The sequence below is a fragment of the Agelaius phoeniceus genome, chromosome 17, assembly GCF_051311805.1.
Source record: "Agelaius phoeniceus isolate bAgePho1 chromosome 17, bAgePho1.hap1, whole genome shotgun sequence".
Classification (NCBI taxonomy): Eukaryota; Metazoa; Chordata; class Aves; order Passeriformes; family Icteridae; genus Agelaius; species Agelaius phoeniceus.
This window is the reverse complement of record NC_135281.1, coordinates 7368995-7393408: the sequence shown is the minus strand read 5'-3', so window position 1 is coordinate 7393408 and position 24414 is coordinate 7368995. Positions and strand designations below refer to the sequence as shown.

General features: G+C 54.8%; 2 protein-coding genes across 3 annotated transcripts; both read left to right on the top strand.

The window, feature by feature from the left end:
- The first annotated feature begins 11326 nt into the window (after positions 1 to 11326).
- Positions 11327 to 16409, top strand: CCN5 (cellular communication network factor 5). Of its 2 annotated transcripts, XM_077187375.1 has the most exons (5): positions 11327 to 11481; positions 13759 to 13975; positions 14603 to 14851; positions 15427 to 15620; positions 16125 to 16294. In XM_077187375.1, exons 1-5 carry the CDS (start codon positions 11422 to 11424, stop codon positions 16146 to 16148), a joined length of 744 nt encoding a protein of 247 aa, XP_077043490.1. In that variant the 5' UTR covers positions 11327 to 11421; the 3' UTR covers positions 16149 to 16294. The 2 variants fall into 2 exon arrangements, with proteins under 2 accessions (XP_077043490.1, XP_077043491.1); XM_077187376.1 differs by lacking the exon at positions 15427 to 15620 and having other exon boundaries at positions 16125 to 16409.
- Positions 16410 to 20782: 4373 nt separating this feature from the next.
- Positions 20783 to 23674, top strand: LOC129127711 (P2Y purinoceptor 1-like). The gene has a single exon (XM_054644552.2). It carries the CDS (start codon positions 21384 to 21386, stop codon positions 22434 to 22436), a length of 1053 nt encoding a protein of 350 aa, XP_054500527.1. The 5' UTR covers positions 20783 to 21383; the 3' UTR covers positions 22437 to 23674.
- Positions 23675 to 24414: the final 740 nt, after the last annotated feature.

Here is a 24414-nt window from a genome sequence, read left to right as displayed (position 1 = left end):
GAGATACCAGGGATAAGGGATTGGAGCTGCAGGACCTGGGCTGGGGGATTGGGGCTGCAGGACCGGCAGATTGGGGCTGTGGAACCAGGGCTGCAGGGCCACCACCACCCACCCCACCGCAGGCTCAGTCCCTGCCCTCTGCCCCAGGAGCCCTCAGTTTGTCTGCTCGGCCTGGCCAGGTGAAGAAGCCAAGCACCTGAGCACACAGGTTATGGCTAAATCCTTCCCAAGGGCTGTTTTCTCCTCCTCAGATGCCAAGGCTTTGTGTCATTCCCAGCTCACACTAAGGGACATCTTGCAGGCCAGCAGCAGGGCCAGAGGAACACCTGGGCAATCCCTGTGGTAGAGATCCCATCCATAAATCCAGGGCAGTCACCCCTCTATGCATTACAGAGGGACTGACAGACAGATGCATGAAGCAGGGCAGGAGCTCATGGGCTGGGCTGTCAGTCCCCACTGTGCACCCTGTGTCAATGGTTCTGGCTCAGCCCCAGTTAACACCATGACAGATTGCACCAGGTAGGGTCAGAATCCCAGTCCTGCCACAGGTTTGGTGCTCAAGCAGGCCCCAAAAGCAGTGAGGGAGCCCCCAGTGAAGCCCATCATTGTCACACACTGAATGAATGGTCCCTTTGGATACTGCTGACAAACCTGGACACTTGCTGCCAGCAGAGACTGGCCACTGGCAGCTTCAGACATGCCTGGCTGGGGAGAAGCAGCTGAAAAACTGCAAAATGTGTGGACTACCAGGGCCAGAAATATGCCAGGGGCAGGAAAGCAGCTAGTGGAGGGGAGGGAAACATGGGAAAGCTTCTGGTTGTTTTTAAAATCACATCATGCCAGGTTTAAGCATAGACTTGACAGCGACATACAAGAGAACTGGCCCAGACAGTGACTCACAATAGCCCAGTGACATTTTAAATACCTGATTTCCAGCTAACCAAGAACAACCTGAGGTCAACCCTGTAAGCTGCCACGTTGTGAACAAAACATTCCTTGCAAAAGTCAGCCTTTGGAGGGATGTTGCACAAGGAGTGGCACCTGGACATAGTGGAGCCAGTCCTCTGGCACTGTCAGCGTGCTCATGTGGCCAGGACAGTGCCAGCAGCACTCTGAGCCAGTGCTTGGCTGCCTCATGCATTTCCAAGACAGACCAAAAGCCCAAGGCTGCCCACCCTCCCCATTGACCAGCTCAAGAAAGAAACTGGGGATGGCAGAGGAATGCAAACCAGGCCAGAGGACTCATTCATCCTCCCACTCCAGCTCGGTGCATTCCAGGCAGCCTCAGCACAGCGTTCTGTGTGCTGCAATCCAGCCCTGCACACGCCTGCCTCTCATCCCCTGCCAGCCCTGACTCTCCAGAGCCACCTCGAGCTGAGGCTGTAATAAATCAGGCAGCAGCCTCCATCCAAGACACGCATTCCCTGGGTTGCTGTGCTGAAAAATGAGTGCTGAGCTTTTCATGTGAACACCTGCAGCCACCAGGCAGCCGTGCTGACCCAGGGTGGGGTATGGCTCCCAAATTAAAGGCACCTTGCTGTTCAGACTCTGTGAAACTGTGGCCAGTTTGCTGTGCTCAGGACTGGGATTTGGCTCCCACACCTGATCCTGCAGGTTCTGGGAATCCTGAACTGGCTCAAAGCTGAGTTTGAATCCATCAGCCTCTGAATTCAGTGATGACCATTGCTCTGTAATGAGCTGGTGAGAGATTGGCTGCTGTCATCTTATTGCAGGGGTTCCATGCTGTTGTCTCCTTACCACAAAAGTCCCAAACCTTCTGGGTGTTTTTCATGGGCAGCTCCTCAGAGCACTGACTCTTTCTCCTTCACAAAGCAGCCAACTGACCCCAGTTCCCTTCCCACCCAGCCACCCCAATCTTTTATAGCTCTCTTCTTCTCATTGGCCTGTTAAAGTCAGGTCTGTTCCTGATCTTTGATAATTGGCCCAGCTGCAACTCCTTAGGGGTAAGATTACTTTCTACACTATCTTTATTTTCTTATATTCTATCCCCCTACAATTGGCAGCAAAATCCTCCCAATGGAAGGAGGCTGGGAGGGAGACCTGGGAATGGGTACTCGCTGGAGGGATGTGCCACAGGCATCTGGAGAAATATCTCCAGCAGAAGAGATGGGAGCAGGGAGATTTTGCCCGGGGCTTCTGTGGTAGCACCCTGGCAGATCCAGCCTGGGGCAGGAGCACATCTCTGTCAGCCATGGAGGAAGGGCAGCAGTGCTCACTGATCCACTGGGGAAAGGCAGGAGAGTGAGCAGAGCCAGGACACAGGTGCAGCAGGGGCCACACTCCCAGTGACAGTGGCCAGGTCCAGTGCTGGTCCTGCTGGAGCTGGGCAGAGCCTGCAGGGCCAGGGGCTGGAGATGGGGAGTGCACAGCCTGAAGCTCCCTGTGCACCACAGAGGAGCATGGCCCCAGCTGGGGAAGCTGGAGCCAAGGCCAAACTCATCTGGCTCTGCTTTGCACACTGCTGAGATCTTTCTTGGGTTTATTTTCATGCAGATTCCCAGAGTGCAGAGACAGGCAGGAAAGTGAGAGCTGAAAGCAAACAGGAAAAAGGCAGGTTCTCTTCATTTCTATTTTTAGCACTATGAACAACATTAGTGTCATTATATTTAGGAAAAAAAATATTCAGAGCATTTCCTGCCTCCCCTTTCAATACCTTCAGCTATTTCCTTGCAGATGTTTCCAGGGACCCGGATTCAGAGGCAGGAGCAGCAAGGCTGGGCTCTCACCCTACAGACAAGTCCTGGGAGATGGAATTTGGCTCAAAGCAGGTGCCTGTGATCCTGCATGGGGACAAGGAGGACAATCAGGCCATGTAGGATGTGTGCAGGTCCAAGCAGAAGCTGTGTGACAATGCAGGACCTTCAAGCTTCCTCTCTGTGGGCTGTAGGACCTTTGGTGTAGTGCAGGGGAAGGCACAGTAGCCCTGTAGGGTTGGGGTTACAGGGGAGGCTGAACAGCCAAGGCTGGAAGCACAACTCTGCTTTGCTGCAGGGACCCTGGGCTGAGCAGAGCATCCCTGACCAAGCTGCTGGAGAAGGGACTGCTCTGCAGGAGAGGTTCACCACGAGTCTGTGGTGAACTGTGGCAGCAGCAAAGTGAGATCTCAGAGCTGGGGCTGCTGATGTCCCCTGGAGCCAGAGCCTGAGGCCACATTTCCCTTCACAGAGAAAAGCAAGGCACAACTTCCCAAGGAGATTTTCTGGGAATTGCAGCAAGGCACCTCAGAGAAAGAAAAAACAGTTCTTATCTCAATTGCTGCTCCTCTTGTTGGGCACAAGTGGAATTCATTATGGAACATTGTTTACCTGAAGGGAATTGGTAATTGGATTCTGTTTTGTTTTCTTGACCAATCTCTGCAAGCTGTGTCCTGTTGGTCAGGAGACAGTCACAAGGTTTGATTGAGTTCTTGTGCAGTTTCAGTTTAGATGTAGTGTAATATAGTATAAAATAATATAGTATAATAAAGTAATTAATTAGCCTTCTGATATCAATGGAGTCAGATGCTTAATTTCTCCCAGATTTGAGATCACCTTTCTTTTCCAATAAGAGCCCCTGCATTTGTCCCTTGTGCCCTTGTCCAGGCTGGCTTGGCCTGTCCTGCACAGCTCAGAGGATGTTCCTTTGCTCTGACAGTGCCTCACACTGGAGGACTGCAGCTTGCCAAGGGGTTCTGTTTGATCCTCCCAGGGATGATCCAGAGCAGGATGTGAGGGTGGCAGGCCACAGCTCAGCAGGACCACGGAATGTGAGGAAAACCAGGGTTTGACTGTGGTCAGCTTCTGGCAGGGGAGAGAGAGGGCAGCCAAATGCTGGGGAAAGGGCTCTCCTAACCCCAGCCACAATGCTATGTGTGGTTTGCAGCAAAATCACAGACCAGCATTTCTCCATGCAGCCTAGGGAGCTCTCTGCCCCAGGAAGAACATGCAGATAATGTTGGAAAAGTATCATGGAGAGCATACACAGCAGTGCCTCAAAACATTCTCTGCAGCCTGGGCCAGCAGGGAGGGCAGAGGAGCAGCCTGGCTGCGCCATGCACACACTGCTCCCCACACTCCAATTGCTGCCTGCTGACAGCAGTTCCAGGCCACAGTTTCCTTCCTGGAGCTTGGTTCATGAGAGGAGCTGCCTTGTAAGATGCTCCTCTGGGGCTCTGGCTAACTCCAAACGGGCTGGGAGCAGCTCCTGAGACAAGCCCAGCCATAGCCAGGCTGCCACCACCAGCCTTGGACAGCCAGGTGCAGACAGCCATAGAAGTCAAACATTCCCTTTCTGTATTTCTCTTCCCAAAACCCTGCAGCAGGTGGAAACCCACCCCAAAGGGTCTTGATTTGAAAGTACAGGAGGAATGCCTTGCAATCCCCAGTCCAGCCCAGCCCATCTTCCTGGGGAACAGCAGGACAAAAATGAGATTGTAACAGCCATTCTTCCCTTTTCCCCCCATGTCAGAGAAACCACCAGTTCATGGGAGACCCCCATGCCCCAGGGCACCTTTGCCCCAGCCTCAGCTTGCTTTCACAGGGGGATGTTCCTCCACCTTCATATGGCCACTGGCATCATTGATGGAGACCTGCTGCAGGGCATCTTTGAATCACAGGATGGCTTGAGATGAAAGGGATCTTGAAGACCATCCAGTTCCCAATCACCTGCCATGGCCAGGGACATCTTCCACCAGACAAAGTTTCTCAAAGCCCCATCTGACCTGGCCTTGGTCTCCAGGGATGTCCCAGGTTCCTCCAATACTCCTCCTGATGTTCTCCTGTGGTGCAGCTCCCTCAGACACAGCCCTGAGCAGGAAGCCCCTCTCCAGTGCAGATTGACTCCACCTGGCACAGCTCAGGCAGCAGGAGGTCTGAGGACACTGTCCTCTCCAGCTGTGTCCCCGTGGTCCTGCAGTGCTCCTCTGTGCCCACATGAGCCCCTGCCTGGGCTGTGCTGGTGCCAGCCCCCAGACCCTCCCCACACTCTGGGGGCACCTCTGAAAGGCCAATCTGGGCTGTTGCTTTGTGGTCAGAGCACAGAAGAAGGCCAGCCAAGCAGGCTGGCTGCTTTTATTTGGGCTCAGGGCCTGGATGGGGCAGTCCCCTCCCTGCTCCTTTGGGGGGATTCTCATTTGAGGGGGGATTCTCATTTGAGGGCCACCAGTTTACAATCAGCAGATCACTGCTCTCCCCCAGCACCGGGTCACCCAGCTCAAGAGGCAGGGAGAGAGCACCCAGAGCCAAACACCTTTTACAAATCACTCTGCATAGTTCACATTCTCGGCCGGTTTATGAGCGTTTTAGCTCCTCGTATTGATCAGGGCTGGAGCCGAAGTAATTACATTAATCAGAAATCATTTCCCATGATTTTGAGTCATCTTTGAGCTGGTGCCCAGCTGCTCTGCTCTCCCCCTGCTCCCTGGTACATTCTTTCCAGGCGACATCGCTGCTTCCATAACCGTGCTCAGACCCAGAGGTTTGTTTGTCTCAGCTGGATCCCACACACACCCTAAAGGTTTCAGTCGTGTCTTTGTTGATTTGGCTGGGGAAGGGGACAAGAGGAGGTGGTTTAGGTGAAGTTCATGCTTGGGAAATGTCTCCAGATGTCTCTGGCATCAGGAGGGGTGTAGGGAAGGGCTGGGGGCCTGGGATTCCTTGGCACATGGAGGCATCACTTGCTTCAGCTTTTCCAGTCTTGCTCAGAAGATGGAGAGCAAGCCCAGCCATTGCTTTGTTTCCTCAAGGTGGAATTTGGAAGTGGGACTCACCTGCAAATCCTTTGGCATGAGCAGGTCCCCCTGCCAGCTGGCTTGGCTGGTGACAGTCATTTGGGGTTTCCAGGTGCTGGGTGTGAGGGGTGAGCTGGCAGCTCCTCATTCCCCCCAGCCCAGCTTCCCAATGTGCCCAAGGCCTGTGCTGAAAGCTCCTGCAGGAGCCAGGCTCCTTCCAATCATCAAGGCCACTGAGGAATGCCCTCTTCCCTGCCTTTGGGAAGGTCCCAGCCACCACCAGGGGTTTCAGAGCATCCCCTGGAGATGTGCCAGCTGAAGGGAGCTGTCTTTGCCCCAGGGCACTGTCCCCTCCCCAGCACTGCCCTCCCAGCAGCCTGCATTCACCAGCACCCTGGGCTGCTCCTGCTGCTGGCCAGCCAAGAGCAGCCCTGGGGGTGTGAAGGGCTGTGACATCTGGGGACAGACACAGCCTGTGTCACCCAGAGCTCCTCCAGCACCACACACCTCAGGCACAACACCACTGCCTCATGTGTGCAGCACTTGCATCCTTAAAGCCTTCCCAGAGGCACAGAAAGCAGGGAAGGAACACAGCCCTCCCCAAAGCCTCCTAGAGCAGGGCTGGGAGGGATCACAGCCATCCCCAAACCCTCCTAAAGCAGGGAAGGAGCACAGCCATCCCCAAACCCTCCTAAAGCAGGGCTGGGAGGGATCACAGCCATCCCCAAACCCTCCTAGAGCAGGGAAGGAACACAGCCATCCCCAAACCCTCCTGGAGCAGGGCTGGGAGGGAGCACAGCCATCCCCAAACCCTCCTAGAGCAGGGCTGGGAGGGAGCACAGCCATCCCCAAACCCCCCTAGAGCAGGGCTGGCACAATTACAAGGTGAGTTTGGAGACACCTCCCAGCATCCCTGCCTGTACACCAGTGGGTGCCTCCATTTGCAGCTCTTTGGTGCTGCAGGGGATATGGCAGCTGTGTGAGAACATGCAGCACCCTCGAGCAGGACAAGAACTGAAGGAAAAACAATGTCTATTTTAGCCTGAAACCACGAGAAAAATAGAGATAGCCAAAAAAGAATGAGCAATTTGATCAGGAAACATGAGCAAGCCATCCAGCTCCATGGAAAATACAAAGGGTCTGTCAGTAACCACACAAGGTCAGGATCTGGGGATTATATCTTGTCTGAAAGATAAAACTTATAGTGATATTTTTAAAAATAAGTTTATGTTTGATACTCAATAAAAAAAAAAATTAACTCCCAGAGGATCACAATATTGAATATGTGATGATTTCTGACACTGTTTTCCAGATAACAATGGAAAACCTCATCTGGCTTAAGTTTCCAAGCTTTGTTTTACAAAAGTCTTATTCTTTGAGTTATCTGGATGTTTAACTTAGTGGGACAATTATGAATTGCTCTTGTCTGGACTGCAAGGAAAAAAAAAAATCTCCCAGAAGTATTGCCCAGGGTTTGATCTTTCTCTGTTGTCCCTTCACAACAGCTGATGCAAGGCTGTGCTGTGCTAATGAGAAGCCCCCTCAGTCTGAAGGATGAGCTCTCACTATAATTTTGGCTAAGCTAAGTTTTTCTTGGTTGTGATAGTCCATTTGCTCCTCATGTAATCACTCAGCTCCTTCCTCTTGACAATGTCAGACTCTGAGAGCAGAACCAGCCCCAAGCCCCATTTATCAGTGCTTCCTTTTTAGTGAAACCTCCCTAAAAACCTCTGGGAGGAGGTGAAGGATGCAGTGCTCCCAGCACCAGGCAGGGTTCCTGTGTCTCCTTTGGCAGGGGCCATGCCCTGCTGGCCTTGCCACCGTGGCTGGGAGCTTGGAGGGCTCAGCTGGTCCCAGATGCAGCCAAGGTTCCTGGTGCAGTTGCCTGACCATCAGAACCTGGACAGCAGCCCTGAATTCTTTTCTTACAAGTCACTTGGCCAGGCCCCAGCTGGTAAATACTTTCAGTCCCTGCATCCCAGCCTGGGGTGGGAGCAGTGACCTCAAGGTGAAAGAGTGCCCGGCCCATCCCTGGTCCCTCAGGGCAGCCAGTCCTCTCAGCCTGGCCCTGCTCAACAGTTCAGGTGTGAGAACCAGAGGGAATAAAAATGCCCAGACAGGGGTGGAAATAGCCATCAGCACCTCTCTCTGCTCTTGCTGTTTGAAACTGGAGCCAGATTCATTCTGGGTAGGAAACAATTCTCCCATCTTGCCAAAAAGCAGAGATATTTCAAAATTTCCCAAAGCCATGGTGTTTTCCAGAAGTCTCAGGAAAAACATGAGCAGCCACCCCAAAGTGTCCAACAGCCAAAGGAGACCTGAGGCATCTCCATTTCAGCTCAGGGCTCTTGGTTTTTCCAAGCTGGGTGTCTGTCCAGCTTTCCAGCAGTGCTGTTCACCCTCCATGGGCAGCCCTGCTCCTCTGCAGAGGGGATTTGGGCCAGGAGTGCCCAGGAGCAAAGGGAATGTTCTCCCCACCAAGCCATGGAGCTGGGCTCACCCACATTTTCACATCCAGGACCCAGAACAGCCTCACAGAGCTGGACAGACAGACAGCCTGCCAGAGATGGACATCCAGACCCTGCTCTGACTTCCCCCAGCCCCGGGGAGGGTGCTTAACACATGATGTAGAGTGAGGAAGGGGAGTGTCCAGCAAAGGAATGGCATGAAGGGAGAATATGCTCAATACCCATCCCAGATGGATGCAATTTCAGCTGAGCAGGGTGTGCAAATGAAGCTTTTCTGTGTTATTCACGATGGCACGTTCGGAGAGCAAACACATGAAGAACTCAGCTCTCTAAAATGTAAATTCACTGGGGCAGTTCCTTCATTTCTATAGAAACAGCACAGCTTGCCAGTGGCTAACTCAAAGGAGATGTATTCAGATGCCTGTATCAACTATTTTCTTGCACAACTGACCACAAAAAAAAAGAAAAAAAGTCATAACCCCCCAAAAACCTGACAATAATACCATGGCAACTGTGGAGTGAGACATATGGACTGAATTACTTGCTCTGAAATCACACGTATGGTACAGAACACTCACAGGTTACGTGCTCCAGAGGGGAAGGGCTATAACAGCATTTATAAAATGAACTGCTAATGTGCTGTTCTGCTGCAGCTTTGAACATCAAAACAGTTGCAGGGGCTGGATTCCTGTGCCAGGCTCTGCCTGCAGCCCCAGCACAGTGACCTGGGTGGGGATGTGGGACCCAGAGCTGGGAGAAGGGAAGCCAAAGCCAAATTCACCCATGGAGAATCCTCTCTGCAAAGGCAGATCATGGGAGAATTTGTGGGTACAACTCCAGCCAGCTCCACTGGGCACCTCCAAAACCCAGCCAGGTCCCAGTGAGGATTGCCAACGCCATCAGAAGTGTGGGCAGCTTGCCAGGCATGGGATGCTGGGTTTGGCCCCACCTGACTGCTTGACTTGGGGGTGTTGGCCTGGCTCAGGCTGGACTCGGGCTCTCTGTCACTGCCTGAGCTCTCACAGCTTCCTGGTGGTGTCAAACCATCACAGTGACATCAGGTGTGGGGGGAAGCAAGGTCCCCTCTTGTTCAGAGCTGAGAAAAGAATAGAGAAAGGAGCTGACCCTGTAGCCAGGACACATCAGGTGACAGGGGTTTCATGTCCAGCTGGCTCCCCTGGGCAGCCCTGAGCCTCAGCCTCCCCCAGGGGTGCCCTGCTGCCCCCTGAGACCTCACACAGGGGTCTGTCAGCTGCTCCAAGGGTGCCTCATTGTGGGAAATGAGAGGTTTTTATTTCTGTTACCAGCACTGCCACCTGATTTCTACCAGGGAAATTAACTCATGGCCATTAATCAGGAATCCCTAATAAACACAAGGCTGGAATAAGTAATTGTGGCAGGGCTGGGTCAGTACTTTGGCTCTCCCAAGGCACTCCCAGGGTGTTTGGCTGAGCTGTAGTCAGTGGGAGGACACTGCCTGTGGGGCAGAAAGTTGAACATGAGAGGCATCTGCAGCCTCAGATATCAAACCCTCGAGCTTGTGAGCACCTGTCAGTGGGTCCTGAACCACCCCCTGCCAGGGAGTTCAGAGCAATGTGCCCTCCTCATGCCTGCCCTGTCACAGGCAGGGCTGCCAGAGCAGCTCCCTGACCTCCAGGCACAGCCTGGGTGATGCACAGAGCTGGGGCTCCAACATGCAGAGCAGGGGCTCTGACCCTTGCATAAGTGACAGCAGCCTTTGGAAAGTGTCCTGGTGTTCCCACAAGCTGCCATGACCTCGTTAACAGCCTGGCTGCATGAAGCACAGCCACAGCAGAGATTTGGGGTGGTAATGTGAGAGCTCAGCCAGCCCTGCTCCCTGCTGGGCTGTGCCCACCCTGTCTGCCAGGCTCTGAAAAGTGTGGAGCTGAGCTCAGGATTGCTGCTCAGGTGACTGAGAACCTGTTTCACAAAGGCAAAACAGAGGGAAAAAGGCCAGAGGGAGAGATGGGGCATCACCCTTGGTTGTGTGGTTTTGGTGCTCTGCTCGTAGCAGCCAGCAGCTCCTGTCACAGACCTGATATCCAGCATCACAGTTCTCATCATGCCTGAATGAAACAGGCACTCTGAGCACACAGGATCATCCCCTGGCCAGCACAGGAGCAGCAGTCCTGGCCCCAGAACACATCCTGCAGGAGCCAGAGAGAGCTGCAGGACATCCTGCATCCTTTGAGCTCTGGGCTCACAAACTGTCCTCTCAAATCTTGTGATAAGGTCTGGGGAGTGGGAATATGGGGAAGTGGCTCTGTCTAGTGTAGGTCTTGAGGTGCTAAGGTTTGTCTTTCCTAAGAGCCAGCCTCACAGACATCTTCAGTCAGAGGGGACAAGAGAAAAGCTTGCAGGGGGCAGAATGAGAAAGCATTGGGAGGCAATGGTTGAACACCCGCTTTTCATCCCCAAACTTGGAATTCTAATTCTCACAATTGATTAAGATGATCATAATACTCCAGGGGCTGAATTGGCATTTACAAGGCTTGAAATCAGCAGGGTCAGACTGCAGCCTTCTCTGCATCAAGACAATGCAGCATGATGTGCATCCAACCACCCCACCCCACCCCACAGCCTCCCCAGGTGGCCACAGTCCCTCTCAGGGTGGGGATGATGTGGCAGCACCAGCACAGCAAATCCATTTCCAGCTCCTTTGGGTGACCCTGCTTCCACAGCCTGCCATGGACCGGGTGCAGCATTAAATACAGGGGTGGATGCCCTGTTGCTGCCTGCTCCCACAGCAGCAACAGGTCCCAAACCCTTCAAATCCCAGGAGGAAGGTGCCAGCTCTGCCTGGCCAGACTTTGATCAGTAGGACAGGGTGTGAAGCTTCCCTGCCAGGCTAGGGAAAGGGAGCTGGATCACTCCAGCAGCCTGGTTCCTCAGCCTGCTCCCCAGGGACAGCACAGCATCCCTTCCCTTCACTCCTTGTCCCTGTGGACAGCATATTCTCACCTTGAGAAGAGTGGAAATGGCAGCTGGAATGTGGGCTGGAAAAAAAAAAAAAAAAAGAAAGGAAAAAAAAGAAAATCTTGAGGCCTGTCCAAACCTACTCATGTTTATATTGGAGCCTGTGAGTGACATCAGAGCAGGGAGAGTATAAACACCAGCAGGACCTACCCTGGGCTTTAAAACCTGCAAACACTGCCTCCAAACTGCCTGGGGGGTGATGTGCTGCAGTGGCACAGGGAGAGCAGCATGAGCCTCCAGCTGGAGAAGCAGCTCCTCTTCCTCTCCCTGCTCTGCATTCTCTCCAAGGTAAGGCAGACGGGGCACCGGGGCAGCTTTAGCCGAGGAGCCCCCGGCTCTGGCAGCGTGGGCTGCAGGAGGGATGGGGTGTCACGGCCACTGAGCCCGGCAGCCAGGCTGTGCTGATGCAGGGGGCAGAGCTGTGCTCGGAGTTCGGGATGAAGCAGCGGGGTCCGAGCGTTCCTGGGCCGAGGCTCGCTGTCAATCCCCGGGGCGCACAGCAATGCCAGCAATGCGCTGCCCGCCGCCCCTGCCGCTCTCCGCGCTCGGTCCCCGCCAGGCAGCGAGCAGCAGCTGGGCGGCAGCGGCTCCTCCAGGCTCCTCCAGGCTCCTCCATCCCCGCCCAGGCTCCCGAGGCAGGGGCCAAGCCACGAGCACCAGCCCTGGCATTACTCAGCTCTCCCCACTTCTCGGAATGCTCACGCCAAGCCACTGCCTCCAATGGGATTTGGGTTGTCGTAGAGGTTTCATTAATTTTATTTTTTTTCTCTTGGACTCTGTGTGAAAATATTTGCCTGTGCAGAGAACAGGAATGTTGAAAAATTTGGGGCATCTCAGCTCCAAGTTCTAATGGCTGCCTGAATCCCCAGGCAGGGGTGTTGTGGCAATGTCGTGCCTATTTGACAATTTTCCCAGAGTTCAGACCTCTGACAGAAGCCACATTGTCATCTAAAGACAAGTAAATTACAAGGAGCAGGGAGAAATGGATTTATGGCTTGCCTAATCTTTCTAAAACATTGATTTGTAATAACAACCTCCTGAAAGATGAAAAATGCCCTTGGCAAACTGTAACAGAGCAGTGATTCCTGCCCCAGGTGCTCATGAGTGCCTGGAGAATCACCAAGGGCCATCGTGCTGCCAGCCCAAACCTGGCCACCACAGCTGGTCCCTCAGTCCCTGCCACATTAATAATGCTGCCCACTGGCAGAACTAGGACAAGACCCAGATTACCCCATCCCAATCCATATTTTAATTCCAGTTATTGGCACTGACACTCCTACAGCCCCTTGGAAAGCGTCTGAACTGCTGCAAATGGGGAGCAAATAGAGCACCAGGAGCCACCCTCTCTGTCTGACTCATCATGTCAGACCTGGTGCCCCTGGGAGAAACTGAAAGAAAAAGAAAAATGGTGTCTAAAACCTACATGGTCTGGCTGAGCTCATCGCTCTCCTGGCAGACTGAGCAGTCACACCAGTACCTGGACCAGGGCAGGGATGAATGTTTTGGTTGCAGGTTTGCTGTTCTGGCCCTGCATCCAGCAGCACGTGCATGGTGCTGAGCAGCAGGGCTGCCAGGGGGCTCTCATCACTGTCAGGCCAGCACTGATGAAGGATTCACTCCCAAACTGCAGAGCCAGCTCTCGTGGCTTCGGGCTCTATATGCAATAGCTCTGTCACATGTGATGTGATGGGAGCTCAGGAGCTGCCTCAAAGAGCTGTTGGGGCCAGGGTGGTTGTGGAGCAGGAAGAGCCAAGGGTATAAAATCCACCTGCCCAGGTGAACTCCTGTGGGCACCTCCCTGGCAGACAATTGGCTGAGCAGGCAAAGACTGCAGTGCACAGCCCTGCCAAAGTGATCACTCAGTCCAGGCACGAGGGAAAACAGCTCCCAGTCCTTGAAACATGTCTGTCTCTGGGCTCCTTGCCCAGTGGGCCAGGCCAGGTGAGGATGCTGCAGCCAGGGACAAGCAGAGGATGCAGCTGGACCAGTGAGGAATGCAGCGAGCTCTGCCTGGCTTCAGATCCCCACTGCTGATGCAATGTCCTGTTTCCTGCCATGAATGAGAGCTCTTAAGGCTGTAAGGAGCGAGGTGCTGTGCACTCACCACGTGGATTCAGTCCCTGCAAAGCCACCCCTCCTGGGCTGGGCACAGCCTGCTGCCTTGGGGGCAGGCATGGGGGTGGGCTGCTTTACCTCCCTGCCTTCCTCTCTCCCACTGGGCTGCCTGGGACTGCTGACCTCACTAAATAACCACCACTGCCTGGGATGTTCACCTTGTAGCTCCATCCTCCTGTGTGTTCAGAGCAGTGGCACATTAAAGCCCCCATCTTTCAGAGTGCTGAGCCTCTGAGCATCCTTGATTCTCCCTGGTTTTCCATAGGTGCCCTTCAAAGGGGACAGTAGCTTTGTAGCTTTCCAGGATGCTTTGAGATATTCCCATGGATTTGGAGCCTCCCTCCACCAAAAACTTGCCCCCATGGTTGAGACAAAGTTACCTGGCTGTCCCAGTGACAAAGCAGCTGCTAGCCCAAAACCACCTGTATGGATTCAGCTTTGCCCCCACAGGTTTGTGCCCAGCTGTGCCGGAGGCCGTGCTACTGTCCCTGGGTGCCACCCCGCTGTCCCCGCGGCTCCCCCCTGGTCCTGGATGGGTGTGGCTGCTGCAAGATCTGTGCCCGGCGCCTGGGAGAGCCCTGCGACTTCCTGCACGTCTGTGACCAGAGCCAGGGCCTCGTCTGTGACTACAGCTCAGCACCTGCGGGGACAGGAGGCACCTGCAACTGTGAGCACAGGGGTGCCCCCTTTCCCCGGGGGTACCCGCACAGTCCAGCCCAGCACACAGCCCCGCTCCAGCTCCAGCCATGGCCTCTCATGGCTACAGGCACCCTGCAGCACCAGCAGGGGAGTGGGTGAGGCTAGGAGAGCAGCTTTCCTGAGGATGGTGCATGCAGCTTGGCCGTGGGGCCGTGCCCCATCTCCTGCCGGCTCTTGTGCTGCTTTCTGGCTGAGAATTCAGGGTGGTTTCAGTGACAATGGACAGGGGGGTCCCAGGGGTGCCAAGGCTGGAGCCTGGGGGTCCTGCAGGGGAATCTCAGAGAAGCTTTTCCTAGCCTGGAAATCCTGAAGGCAGGGTCAGAGCCAAAGGGCAGGGGGGCTCTCACAGCTTGTGAGCTGTTGCTTTGAAAAAACAGAGATGAGGACAAAAGGCAGGGAAGGGAAGGAGACTGAGTGATGAACATGCTGCTGCACACCCATGTCTGTCCTGCACATTGCTTGGTCAATTCTGTGGTTCTCCACCTCAATCCCTTTGTCCAGCCCCCCAGATACCCCCAGCACTGCCCCTGCCGTCCCCATCTCTCTGTCCCTCTGTCCCTCTGTCCCTCACGGGCTCCCCGGCTGTCTCTTGCAGTTGAGGATGATGAGGAGGGCTGCGAGGTGAACGGCCGGCTCTACCGAGACGGGGAAGTTTTCCAGCCCAGCTGCAGAATCCAGTGCCACTGCCTGGACGGGGGCTTCACCTGCATCCCGCTGTGCCAGGAGGATGTGCGGCTGCCCAGCCCCGACTGCCCCTTCCCCCGGCGCGTGGAGATCCCAGGGAAGTGCTGCCCTGAGTGGGTCTGCGAAGGTGCCCAGGAGCAGCCCCGGGATGCCAGGGCAGGTGAGATGCAGGGCAGCTCCAGGGAGGGGAGGTGTGACCGTGTTCACAGGGTTTTTGGTTGAGGGAAGAGATGAGGATCTGATTCTGTGTTTCAGAAGGCTTGATTTAGTATTTTATGATATATATTACATTAAAACGATACTAAAAGAATAGAAGAAAAGATTTCATCAGAAGGCTGGCTAAGAATAGAATAGCAAGGAATGATAACAAAGGCTCTGTCTCGGACTCTCTGTCCGAGCCAGCTGGACTGTGATTGGCCATTAATTAGAAACATCTAACATGGACTAATCACAGATCCACCTGCCACAGCAGCAGATAATCATTGCTTACATTTTGTTCCTGAGGCCTCTCAGCTTCTCAGGAGGAAAAATCCTGAGGAAAGGATTTTTCATAAAAGATGCCTGCGACAGGGATGCCCACGCAAATCTCTGGGCATGGCCCCTTCACCCCAGGCCGTGAAACGCCAGCAGGGGACACCTCCCAGGTCTCTCTGCCACGCAGGGCTTTGCCTGCAGCACCCCAGCGTGCACAGCACCTGCCTGCAACCCCCCTTTCCCCTGTGTCGTGTCTTGCAGCCCCCAGGGCGGTGTCCCCGCTGCTGTGGTCCCCCTGCCCGCCGTGGGGCACGGAGTGGAGCCCCTGCTCGGCCACCTGCGGGCTGGGCTTTGCCAGCCGCGTGTCCAACCAGAACCGCCTGTGCCGGCTGGAGACGCAGCGGCGGCTCTGCTCGGCCGGCCCCTGCCCGGCCCTGCCCGCAGCGCTGCCGGCGGTGAGTGAGGCTGGGGGAGCTGCTGCTGCTCCGGGGGGAACGCGGCTGATGGCAAAGGGAAGGGCCAGCAACTCTTCTTACCTGTGGGCCCCCGTCAGCCCTCCTCAGCCACGAGCTGAGCGTGTCTCAGGACACACAAACCATCTCCTGAAACAGCCGATGGCCGGTGCTCACCAGAATGTTGGGGTCTCTGGATGTCTGAATCCAGGAGCTCTGTGGATGCCACACAGGTGAGCTCGGCCTGCCCCTACGGCCAGAGATGGATTTGCAGCTCCTGCCTGGCTCACTGGGCACACACGGGAGGTGCTTCTGCCACCTCTTTATTATCCTGGCACAACCCCAGTGTGGACACAGTGCTAATCTGCCTTTCTGGTGTGCAGGTGGCACTTTCTGCCCATTTCTTTCCCCCTGCACTGCCATGCTACATGCTCCTGCTCCCCAGCTGCACGGGACACACCACCAGCCCTCTCCATCTCCCCACTGATCTCCATTCTGCCTTTCCAGAGGGCAAGAGGAGGTCGTTTGTAGCTGTGCCCACCCCGGATTCACCCTGGAGCCAACGCCTCATCCTGGCAAAGAGTCTGGCACAAACCCATGGCACTGTGGTTATGGTGAAGATGGAGGGTGTTTCCACTGGGAAAACAGAGAAGAAATGATGGACTTTGGCTACAAAGGAGGCTGGAAACAGAGAACAAGATCCCTGTGTCACCCATCACCTGTCTCCTCTGCACACCCCGCTGCCCCAGGCAGGGCTACTGGGCAGCATTCCGAGTTCCTTAGGCTGAATGAAATGGGAAGTGGGGAAATGCTGCTCTGAACATAAACCCACCCAAGAAACCAGGAATTGGTCCTTTCCTGGACCAGTGGGGTTTCTGAAGAGATGATGCTGCTTCTCTGCCACATCATGCAGCTCTGCTTTGCAGGGACTTCAGGAGAAACCATCTCCAGCACCTGGAAGCCAAAATCCCTGGAGGGAACCCTCATGCCCTGGCCCTCCAGGGAAGGAGCAGGTCATCGAGCTCCCTGTGAGCCCACAAGTCACTGCCACACCAGGCTGAGCTGCTCAGCCATGCAGGAGCTCAGCCAGCCCATGGTACCCACCCTGCCTTCCCGGGCATGGGCAGGGTCGCCCTGATGGCAGCTCTAACTCACCTTCCCCTCATCCCTCCAGAATAAACACGAGCCTTCCCGCTCTGCCTGGCCTCCTCCTCTGGTGGTTTGGCAGGGCTTCGGCAAGCCAGGAGCTCAGACAGCAGCAGACAGACCGCCTGCCATCCAAGCACATTCCCCATGAGCCGGGGCCAAGGGAGAAGCAGGGAAAAGGGAAAACAAATCGCAAAGATGAGTCGGGGCCGTCTCCCGACGGGCTGGAGCTGCTCCAGCCATGCAGGAGTCGGCGCAGGAGAGCTGCTCGGCTGCTCTGGCTGTACTTTGTCCCAGTAAAAAGTGCTTCTGGGTGATGGAAAGTGAAACCCAAATGCCCTCTAACGGCCTCGCATAGATGTGCAGAGAGAACGTGCAGCCGGAAGGAGCTGCGGTTTGGGTGATGCGTCCAGGTGAGAGATGGACTTCTTAGATGGGTATTTCTGGAACTAAAAATAAAGATGTGCTCATCCAGGTGTGGAGCTTGTGTGTGCAGGGCGAGCCCAGCCCTGCTGCTCAGGGCCAGCTCGGTGGGTGCAGGGAAGTCCTGGCACAGGGTGGGGCAGCTTGGAGGCACCTCAGTTCAGGCTGCTTAGAGTAAGAGAAGGAAAAAGAAAAAGAAAATGTGAATCAAAGCATTGAACACATTTTTACAATTTATTATATCTTGGGTTAAATCCTTCACTCTTACCCAGCCAGAAGCTCTGCTGATGGCACAGCCCTGGCCATAGCAGTGCCCAGGTCTCCAGTGTTGGGATGTGCAGGAGAGCAGGGCAGGACATGGCACTGCTGCTGTGTCTGCAGCCACAGGCACAGCCCCTTCTCAGCTCCCAAAAATCAATGCCCAAACTCCCCTGTAGCTCATCCCTCCTGCTGCCAGGCCCACATTTCCTCCATTCCCCTGGGCTGGGATTTCCCCAGCATGGCACAGCCACCATCAGCAGCTCGCTGTGCTCCTGACCAGGGCAGGTCTGGGGCTGAAGGGACCAGAGCCTGAATGGCAGGGGGAGCTCCTCTCTCCAGCCCAAGGAAAAGCCTCCCCTGCAGCAGCAGAAATGGCTGCAGGGCCAAGGCAACTCATTCATTCCCTCAGGCCCTGCAAGAACTGAAAAGAAAATGAAAGTCAAGGATGCGGCTCAGCCACCTCATGGGGGTAAAAAAAAAAAAAGAGAAAGAAAAAAAGAAACCTCACTGCTCTTGCAGTAAAACACTGCCTACAAAGAGAATTATTTACTGCAATCATCTGGTGCTCAGCCTGAATACAAATCATTCATTCTGTTTGATGTGGGGCACATGGTGAACCTCCAGCAGGCGGCAAATCGCAGAACAAACAGTTTGGGTTAGTTTTTTAGTTCTCTGGTGGCCATGCCAAACAAGTGGTGACCCAAAGCCCATGTAGACTTCAAAACTACCACATTCCTCAACTGACATGGATAAAACACATTGTGGGTACTGAAAATCCTGGTTTTAAGCCAGTTCTTGTTCAAGCGTGTTGGGACTCAGCCACCAAGGCTGGGTGAGCTGCCAGGGCTGTCACACACTCCCAGATCCTGCCTAGCCACCTCTGGGTGATGGTAAAAAATCAGAAGGTCACTTTTTAGGCAGCAACCTGCAATTCTCATCTCAAACAAATGACTCAACACACCTCTGCTATAATTATCTTTTTTTTTACCCTGCAGAATGTCTCCCTGATTCACTAAGCATCTAAATAATGAATTAATGATTCCAAATAAATCAGAGTCATTTTTCCCTATGAATACAGGGAAATCAACTCTTGCAGTTTGATTGCTAATCTCACAATATTTCCCTCTAAAGCCCTGCTACCCTGGAAACGTGGTTATTTGAGGCTCTGACGCAGGGTCCTGGCTTTGCCTGCTCGTGTGGGGCAACAGAGGAATATTCCACCCCATCCACAAGTGATGTGTAAGGATAAAAATCCCCAAACTGAAAGAAAATTCACTCCTGTCCTCGAGGCACATCTGCACACAGCCCAAGATCTGCCAACCACACTCCTGAGCCGGTGATGAGCAGCAGAGCACAGCTCATTTCTGTGCAAGCACACGCAGCAGCTGAAGGAAAACTGTCCTGCTGGATGAGTAAACAACATGCATCAGAATTGCTTTTCCCAGCCATTCTCATGATTGATGATTTTTAAAACATAGAGTTGGGTGAGAGAGGGCTGGATGAGCCCCTTGTTAAAGTGAAACATTTTCAGAAACTGAGCACAGGAATGCAGTGCTCAACTGAAAAAAAAAAATATCAAGTAGATCAAATGGGTTTTTTTATTTTTCCTGGAAACACATGATTCAGGTTCTGTGTTTGCAGGAGCTGTCTTGGCCCTGAGTTCTCATCCTGACATCAGCACTGCTGTTGCCTGCCAGAGCCAGCAGCCAGAGGGGAGCATCCTCATGCAGGATGTTTGGGCAGAGCTGGCAGTAGCACCTGTTACTGTGAGTGAAACCATGGGTCAAGTGAACACCTAAAGCACACAGGAGGCAGGCACAAGAGAAAATCTCTGTGCTTGTGCCTCCAAAGGGTCCAGGGAACAGGAGATGTGGAGGGCATGGGGCTCCAGCCATTCATGGACAGCGCTCCCCATGCCCTGCCCTGCTCCTCTCTTCCCATGGCAGGAGGCACCAGCTCCAAGCTTTCATTCTCAGGACAGGGAAAATTTTGCCCTCATTGCTGAGAGCAGTTCATGACCCTTCCCATGCTCACAGAAGCCCTCCCAGCCAGCTGCTGTCTCTGCCTCAGTTTCCCCAAAGGTTGATGCTCTGGGACAAAGGGAACTGTTCCTCTCCTCTCGCTGCCCTTCCACAGCTCCATAAAGTTGCTCTGCAAGTGCCACCCCAAGCCCAGGCTGCAGGAGCAGCTGAAGTGCACAGAGACGAAGGGGGCAGCAGCAGGGCAGGACGGGGCCACTTCCCTGAGGGGTGCACCCCCATGGACCCCCCCGCTGCTGTAACTCCAGCGGCACAGACCCACCAGAGCCTCTGCAAACCGCAGAAAAGCCATATCTTCACCACAAGGAAACAGCTTCCACGCTTCACCTTTTCGGCGGCACACCCATAACGGTGAGATTTTATTGCACCGGCAGGAAATAACACACATTTCCCATCGCTTATCTGCTCCAGCAAGCACTTTCTGAAGTCAACAAGCACACTGGTACCTTCAACACTCAGCTAACCCCCACCTCATCTGCGTCTTGGGCCTGTCCACCGTGTACCCGAGCGTGGTCCAGCGGAGATGCTCGGCCGCTCCCGAGGAGGGATGGACGCGAGTCGGGATGGCTGGGCAGGACTCACCCTTCCTCCTCCTCCTCCTCCTCCTCCTCCTCCTCCTCCTCCTCCTCCTCCTCCTCCTCCTCCTCCTCCTCCTCCTCCTCCTCCTCCTCCTCCTCCTCCTCCTCCTCCTCCTCCTCCTCCTCCTCCTCCTCCTCCTCCTCCTCCTCCTCCTCCTCCTCCTCCTCCTCCTCCTCCTCCTCCTCCTCCTCCTCCTCCTCCTCCTCCTCCTCCTCCTCCTCCTCCTCCTCCTCCTCCTCCTCCCCACTGGCTGATGAGATACCAGCCCCCTCCCGCCCCTGCCCGTACTCAATTCCCGGAAAGCAAGCGGACGCGGTCTTTCCAGAGCCTAGCCTTTCACCTCAAGCCGTTTCACCAAGGTCGAAATGGCTTATCAGGGTAAACCTCTGATTGCTTCCCCGTTAACTTCCGCGCCTGCAGATCCGAGTGACTTCTGGCCCCGTTTATGCTGCAGCAGCTGCTCAGCAATGCGATGAAGGCTGCCCTTACTCGGGGTCTGATTTGGGGTCGCTGCTTTTAGCCCTTGCCCAAGTTTGGCATTATCTGCGTGTCTCCTGTGACAGGAAAGGAAAGGCACAGCCCATCTCACGTCCTCCCTGCACGGGTCTGGACGGCTCGAAGGACGAATGGGGAACGGGTTTTTGTATTTGGGGAGGGAGATGGAAGTTGGCAGCAGGAGCAGCTGTAGGGAAGAGGCAGTTCTTGCACAGGGCTCACTCTGCCTGTGCTGGGGGCAGCCTGGTGCATCCCTGCCTGCAGGCACTGCCCGCGGCACCGGCCATGGCAGCAGGAGCCCCATGGAACACTGCCAGTGTCCTCCTTACCTCTGCTCCTGTATTTCTGAGCCTCGCAGCCAGGAGAAAGGCTGTCAGCAATGGCAGTGAGGGAGGCTCATGGGGTGCAAGCTTCCATCCCCCGGTGTAGAAAACTGGGAGGTTTCTCCTGACCGCGAGTGGGACAGAACAGAAACAGGCTGAAAGCTTTGGCTCTCCTCCTCAGGCATCCCTCTGCCACCCCTCTGCCTCCTGCTCCCTCCAGGCACCCCAAGCCAGCCGGGGGGCTGCGTGACCCCGGCTCGGAGCGGGCTGGGGGAGGCGCCGGGGGAGTGGCGGAAACCGCTCGGCTGAGGCTGCTCTCGGCGTACCCTCCCCGTTTCCCGGGGAAAGTCCGGCGCCCTCCGAAGCCCCAGGCTGGGCTCAGCCGGAGCGGAGAGGTGAGGGGAGCCTCAGCCTGTGCCGGAGGACACGGAGCTGCCGTGGCACCGGTGCCCCCGAGCTCCGCCACCCTCTGCCACCCTGGCACGGCTGCCGCAGCCCCCATGGCCGCGGACGCTCTCTCCACGTGGCCCGGCAATGGCACTCGGGCTCCTTGCCCCGTGGATTCCGCCTTCGCCCATCGCTTCCTGCCCGCCGTGTACCTGACCGTGATCCCGCTGGGGCTGCTGGGCAACGGGCTGGGGCTGTGGCACCTCTGCACGGGGCCCCGCGATGGTGCCCGCCAGCCCCTCAGCCTGCTGGTGGGCAACCTGGGGCTGGCCGACCTGCTCTATGTCAGCACTCTGCCCTTCCTCGTCAGCTACTACCGCCAAGGCAGAGTGTGGATCTTCGGGCAGCCCTGGTGCCGCCTCACACGCAGCCTCTTCCACCTCAACCTCTACGCCAGCATCGGCTTCCTCAGCTGCATCAGCATCCACCGCTACCTGGGCATCGTGCACCCGATGAAGGCGCGGGGCAGGTGCCGGGGTGCCACCTCCTCCGTGTGGCTCAGCGTGGCAGTGTGGCTCTGGGTCATCGCACAGATAGCTCCCGACCTCGCCTTCAGCAAGGCAGATGGCAACAGGACGCAGTGCCACGACACGACGGGACAGGAGAACCTGCACGTTTACTTGCCCTACACCTTTGCTGTCACCATTACGGGGTTTGTCATCCCGTTCCTCATCATCATCGGCTGCTACTGCCACGTGGTGTTCGTGCTCTGCAGGAACGACAGCGTGGACGCCAGCCTCAGGAGGAGAAGCATCGGGCTGGTGATTCTCGTCATGGTTCTCTTTTCCATCTGCTTCCTCCCCTACCACATCTTCAGAAACCTCAACTTGTTTTTTCGCTGGCAGCCACAAGGGTCCTGCACACAGGCTTCAAAGGATATCTACGTTTCCTACCAGGTGACTCGGGGCCTGGCCAGCCTCAACAGTGCCCTCAACCCCCTGCTCTATGTGATTACCAGCAAAGACTGGAGGTCACGAGTGAGAAGCATCAGCCAAAGTGCCAGACAGTGTCTGAGGCCACCCTTCTGGAGCAAAACCTCTGGCCAGGCAGCTGAGAAGAAGAGGAACGGCATTATTTGTAAGGGGGAGGCTTCTAATGAGCTCTGAGGGTCCTGACACCCCCCTGCTTCTGCCATATCAGCTTGTGCTTGGCACCTCCCTGGGGGCAGCCCCCACCTTGACACCTGCTTTGCAGAGATGGTGACAGCAGCATTATGGGCTCTGTGCACACAAGGGACAGGCAGGACTGTCAGCATCTGAGAGAAAACTGGGACCAGATTTCAGAAGCAAAACTACTGAACCCGACTATTTTGCCTATGGAAAGAGATGATCACATTTGCTCCAGTCCACAGTATTTCCCTTCAGCCTCTGCTGCAGCAGGCTGAGCTGGTTAACATCCCCTTGCTTTCCAGCTCCTCTGTGACTGAGGGATGGAGGGTGTGACACCTTGTCCCTCCACTGTATCCTCTCTACTCTACTGTACATGGGTTTGAGACAGCATTCCCTCTTTCACCTAAGGAGACGGCAAATTTTTGCAGCGGAGGAAGAGCTTTGGAAATGGAAATATTCATTTAAAAATCAGGTTTTAAGTACATTACTAAGCTGTGCCAGTTCCTGGGTGATTGAGCTGTTTCAGGATCTGTGGGATCCTCTACTGCCCACCTCCTTTGCAGAAGAAAAAGACATTTTTGGCATTACTCCCTCTCTTTTGGAAGAGCACATAGCAGAACTAACAAATGGGCATTTTAAAGTTTTTGGAGGCTATTGGTTGGGGTATTATTTTGGAAGGTGAATGACTGCAGTAGCCTGAACTCCTGCTTTCAGCAGGAAAATGCCAAGAGAGTTTGCAAATCTTCAGGTGGGTGCTTGCATCTTGCATCCAGCCTTGAGAGGACATTAGATATGGCTTGTAAAAATTAGATGTGCAAATAAAAAGAGAAGCAGCACTGGCATGAAGGCTTGTGAAGGCAGGATGTGATGGTGATATCTATCATCACCAGGGGTGACAGATCTCTGCTGTTAAGGTCACAGAGGCTCCCAAGCAGTATTTTCGGTTTTGATCTCGGTGTTTCCCACTACAACCAGCTCGACCACTTCAATTGAATAATGTGATTTGCAGCAGCAGCAGCTTTTGGAGGGCAGCTGAAGGAAGTGGACTGTGAGTTAAAATCAGCCCTTTCTGGGAAAGCACTGGCCAAGGGATGGATGTTGTGCTCTTTTCCTGACATTTATCTCTGTCAGCTGTTCCTCACCCAGACGCACCTTGGCTGGGCAGAGGAGGGAGCACAGCTGGCTTTCAGTGCAGTTAATATGTCTGCAGTGCAAATAAACACCTCATGCTTTCACTTGTGAGTTGTTTGGCTTCTTTTAAAGCTTTATGGGAGCTTGGGAGCCAGCTGGCCTGTGGGCTGGAGCAGGGGCCTGCCTGCTCAGGGAGTGGTGGTGATCTTCCCAGTGCTCTGCAGACAGAAAACTGCTGGGAGACTGCAGGCAGCCAGTGGGGAGTGATCTGTGACAGGCACACACTGAGGAATCTGCTCAGCACCACTCAGGGGTCCAGCAGAGCCTGAAATGTCTAGCTCCCACCTCATCCAGAGGAAAACCAAAGGTAATGCATAAATTCACCAATGAGATCTTCTCTCTGTGTAGGAGGAAGATTGAGACATTAGGATCAGACCTGGTCCCTGCTCCTTGCACACATGCTCCAGATCTGGGCTTCTCCAGAGCTCTGAACTCTTCTCCTTTCCTCAAAAAACACCCACGCCTCTGAAAGCTGTCCAGCTCTTCCATCTTCACACATGGATCCTGTCTAAGATGCTACAGCTCCCCCCTCAAAACCTCCCAGGGCTCTTTATCCTTGGAACCAGAGGGTGGGATTGTGCCTGGAGCAACCAGGGCAGCACCCAGCCTGTCCCAGGTCCCACCTGTGGCATGGAAAGAAATTTTGGGAGTGAGTAAACGGGCAGGGAAGGCAGGGAGCCATCATAATTGTTCTTCCCCTTCTGCCAACTCTCTGCCAGACATCGGCAGGGCCACACAGAAGCATTTGCTGCTGGCAGGAAGGGGCCAGTGTCACTGGAGAAGC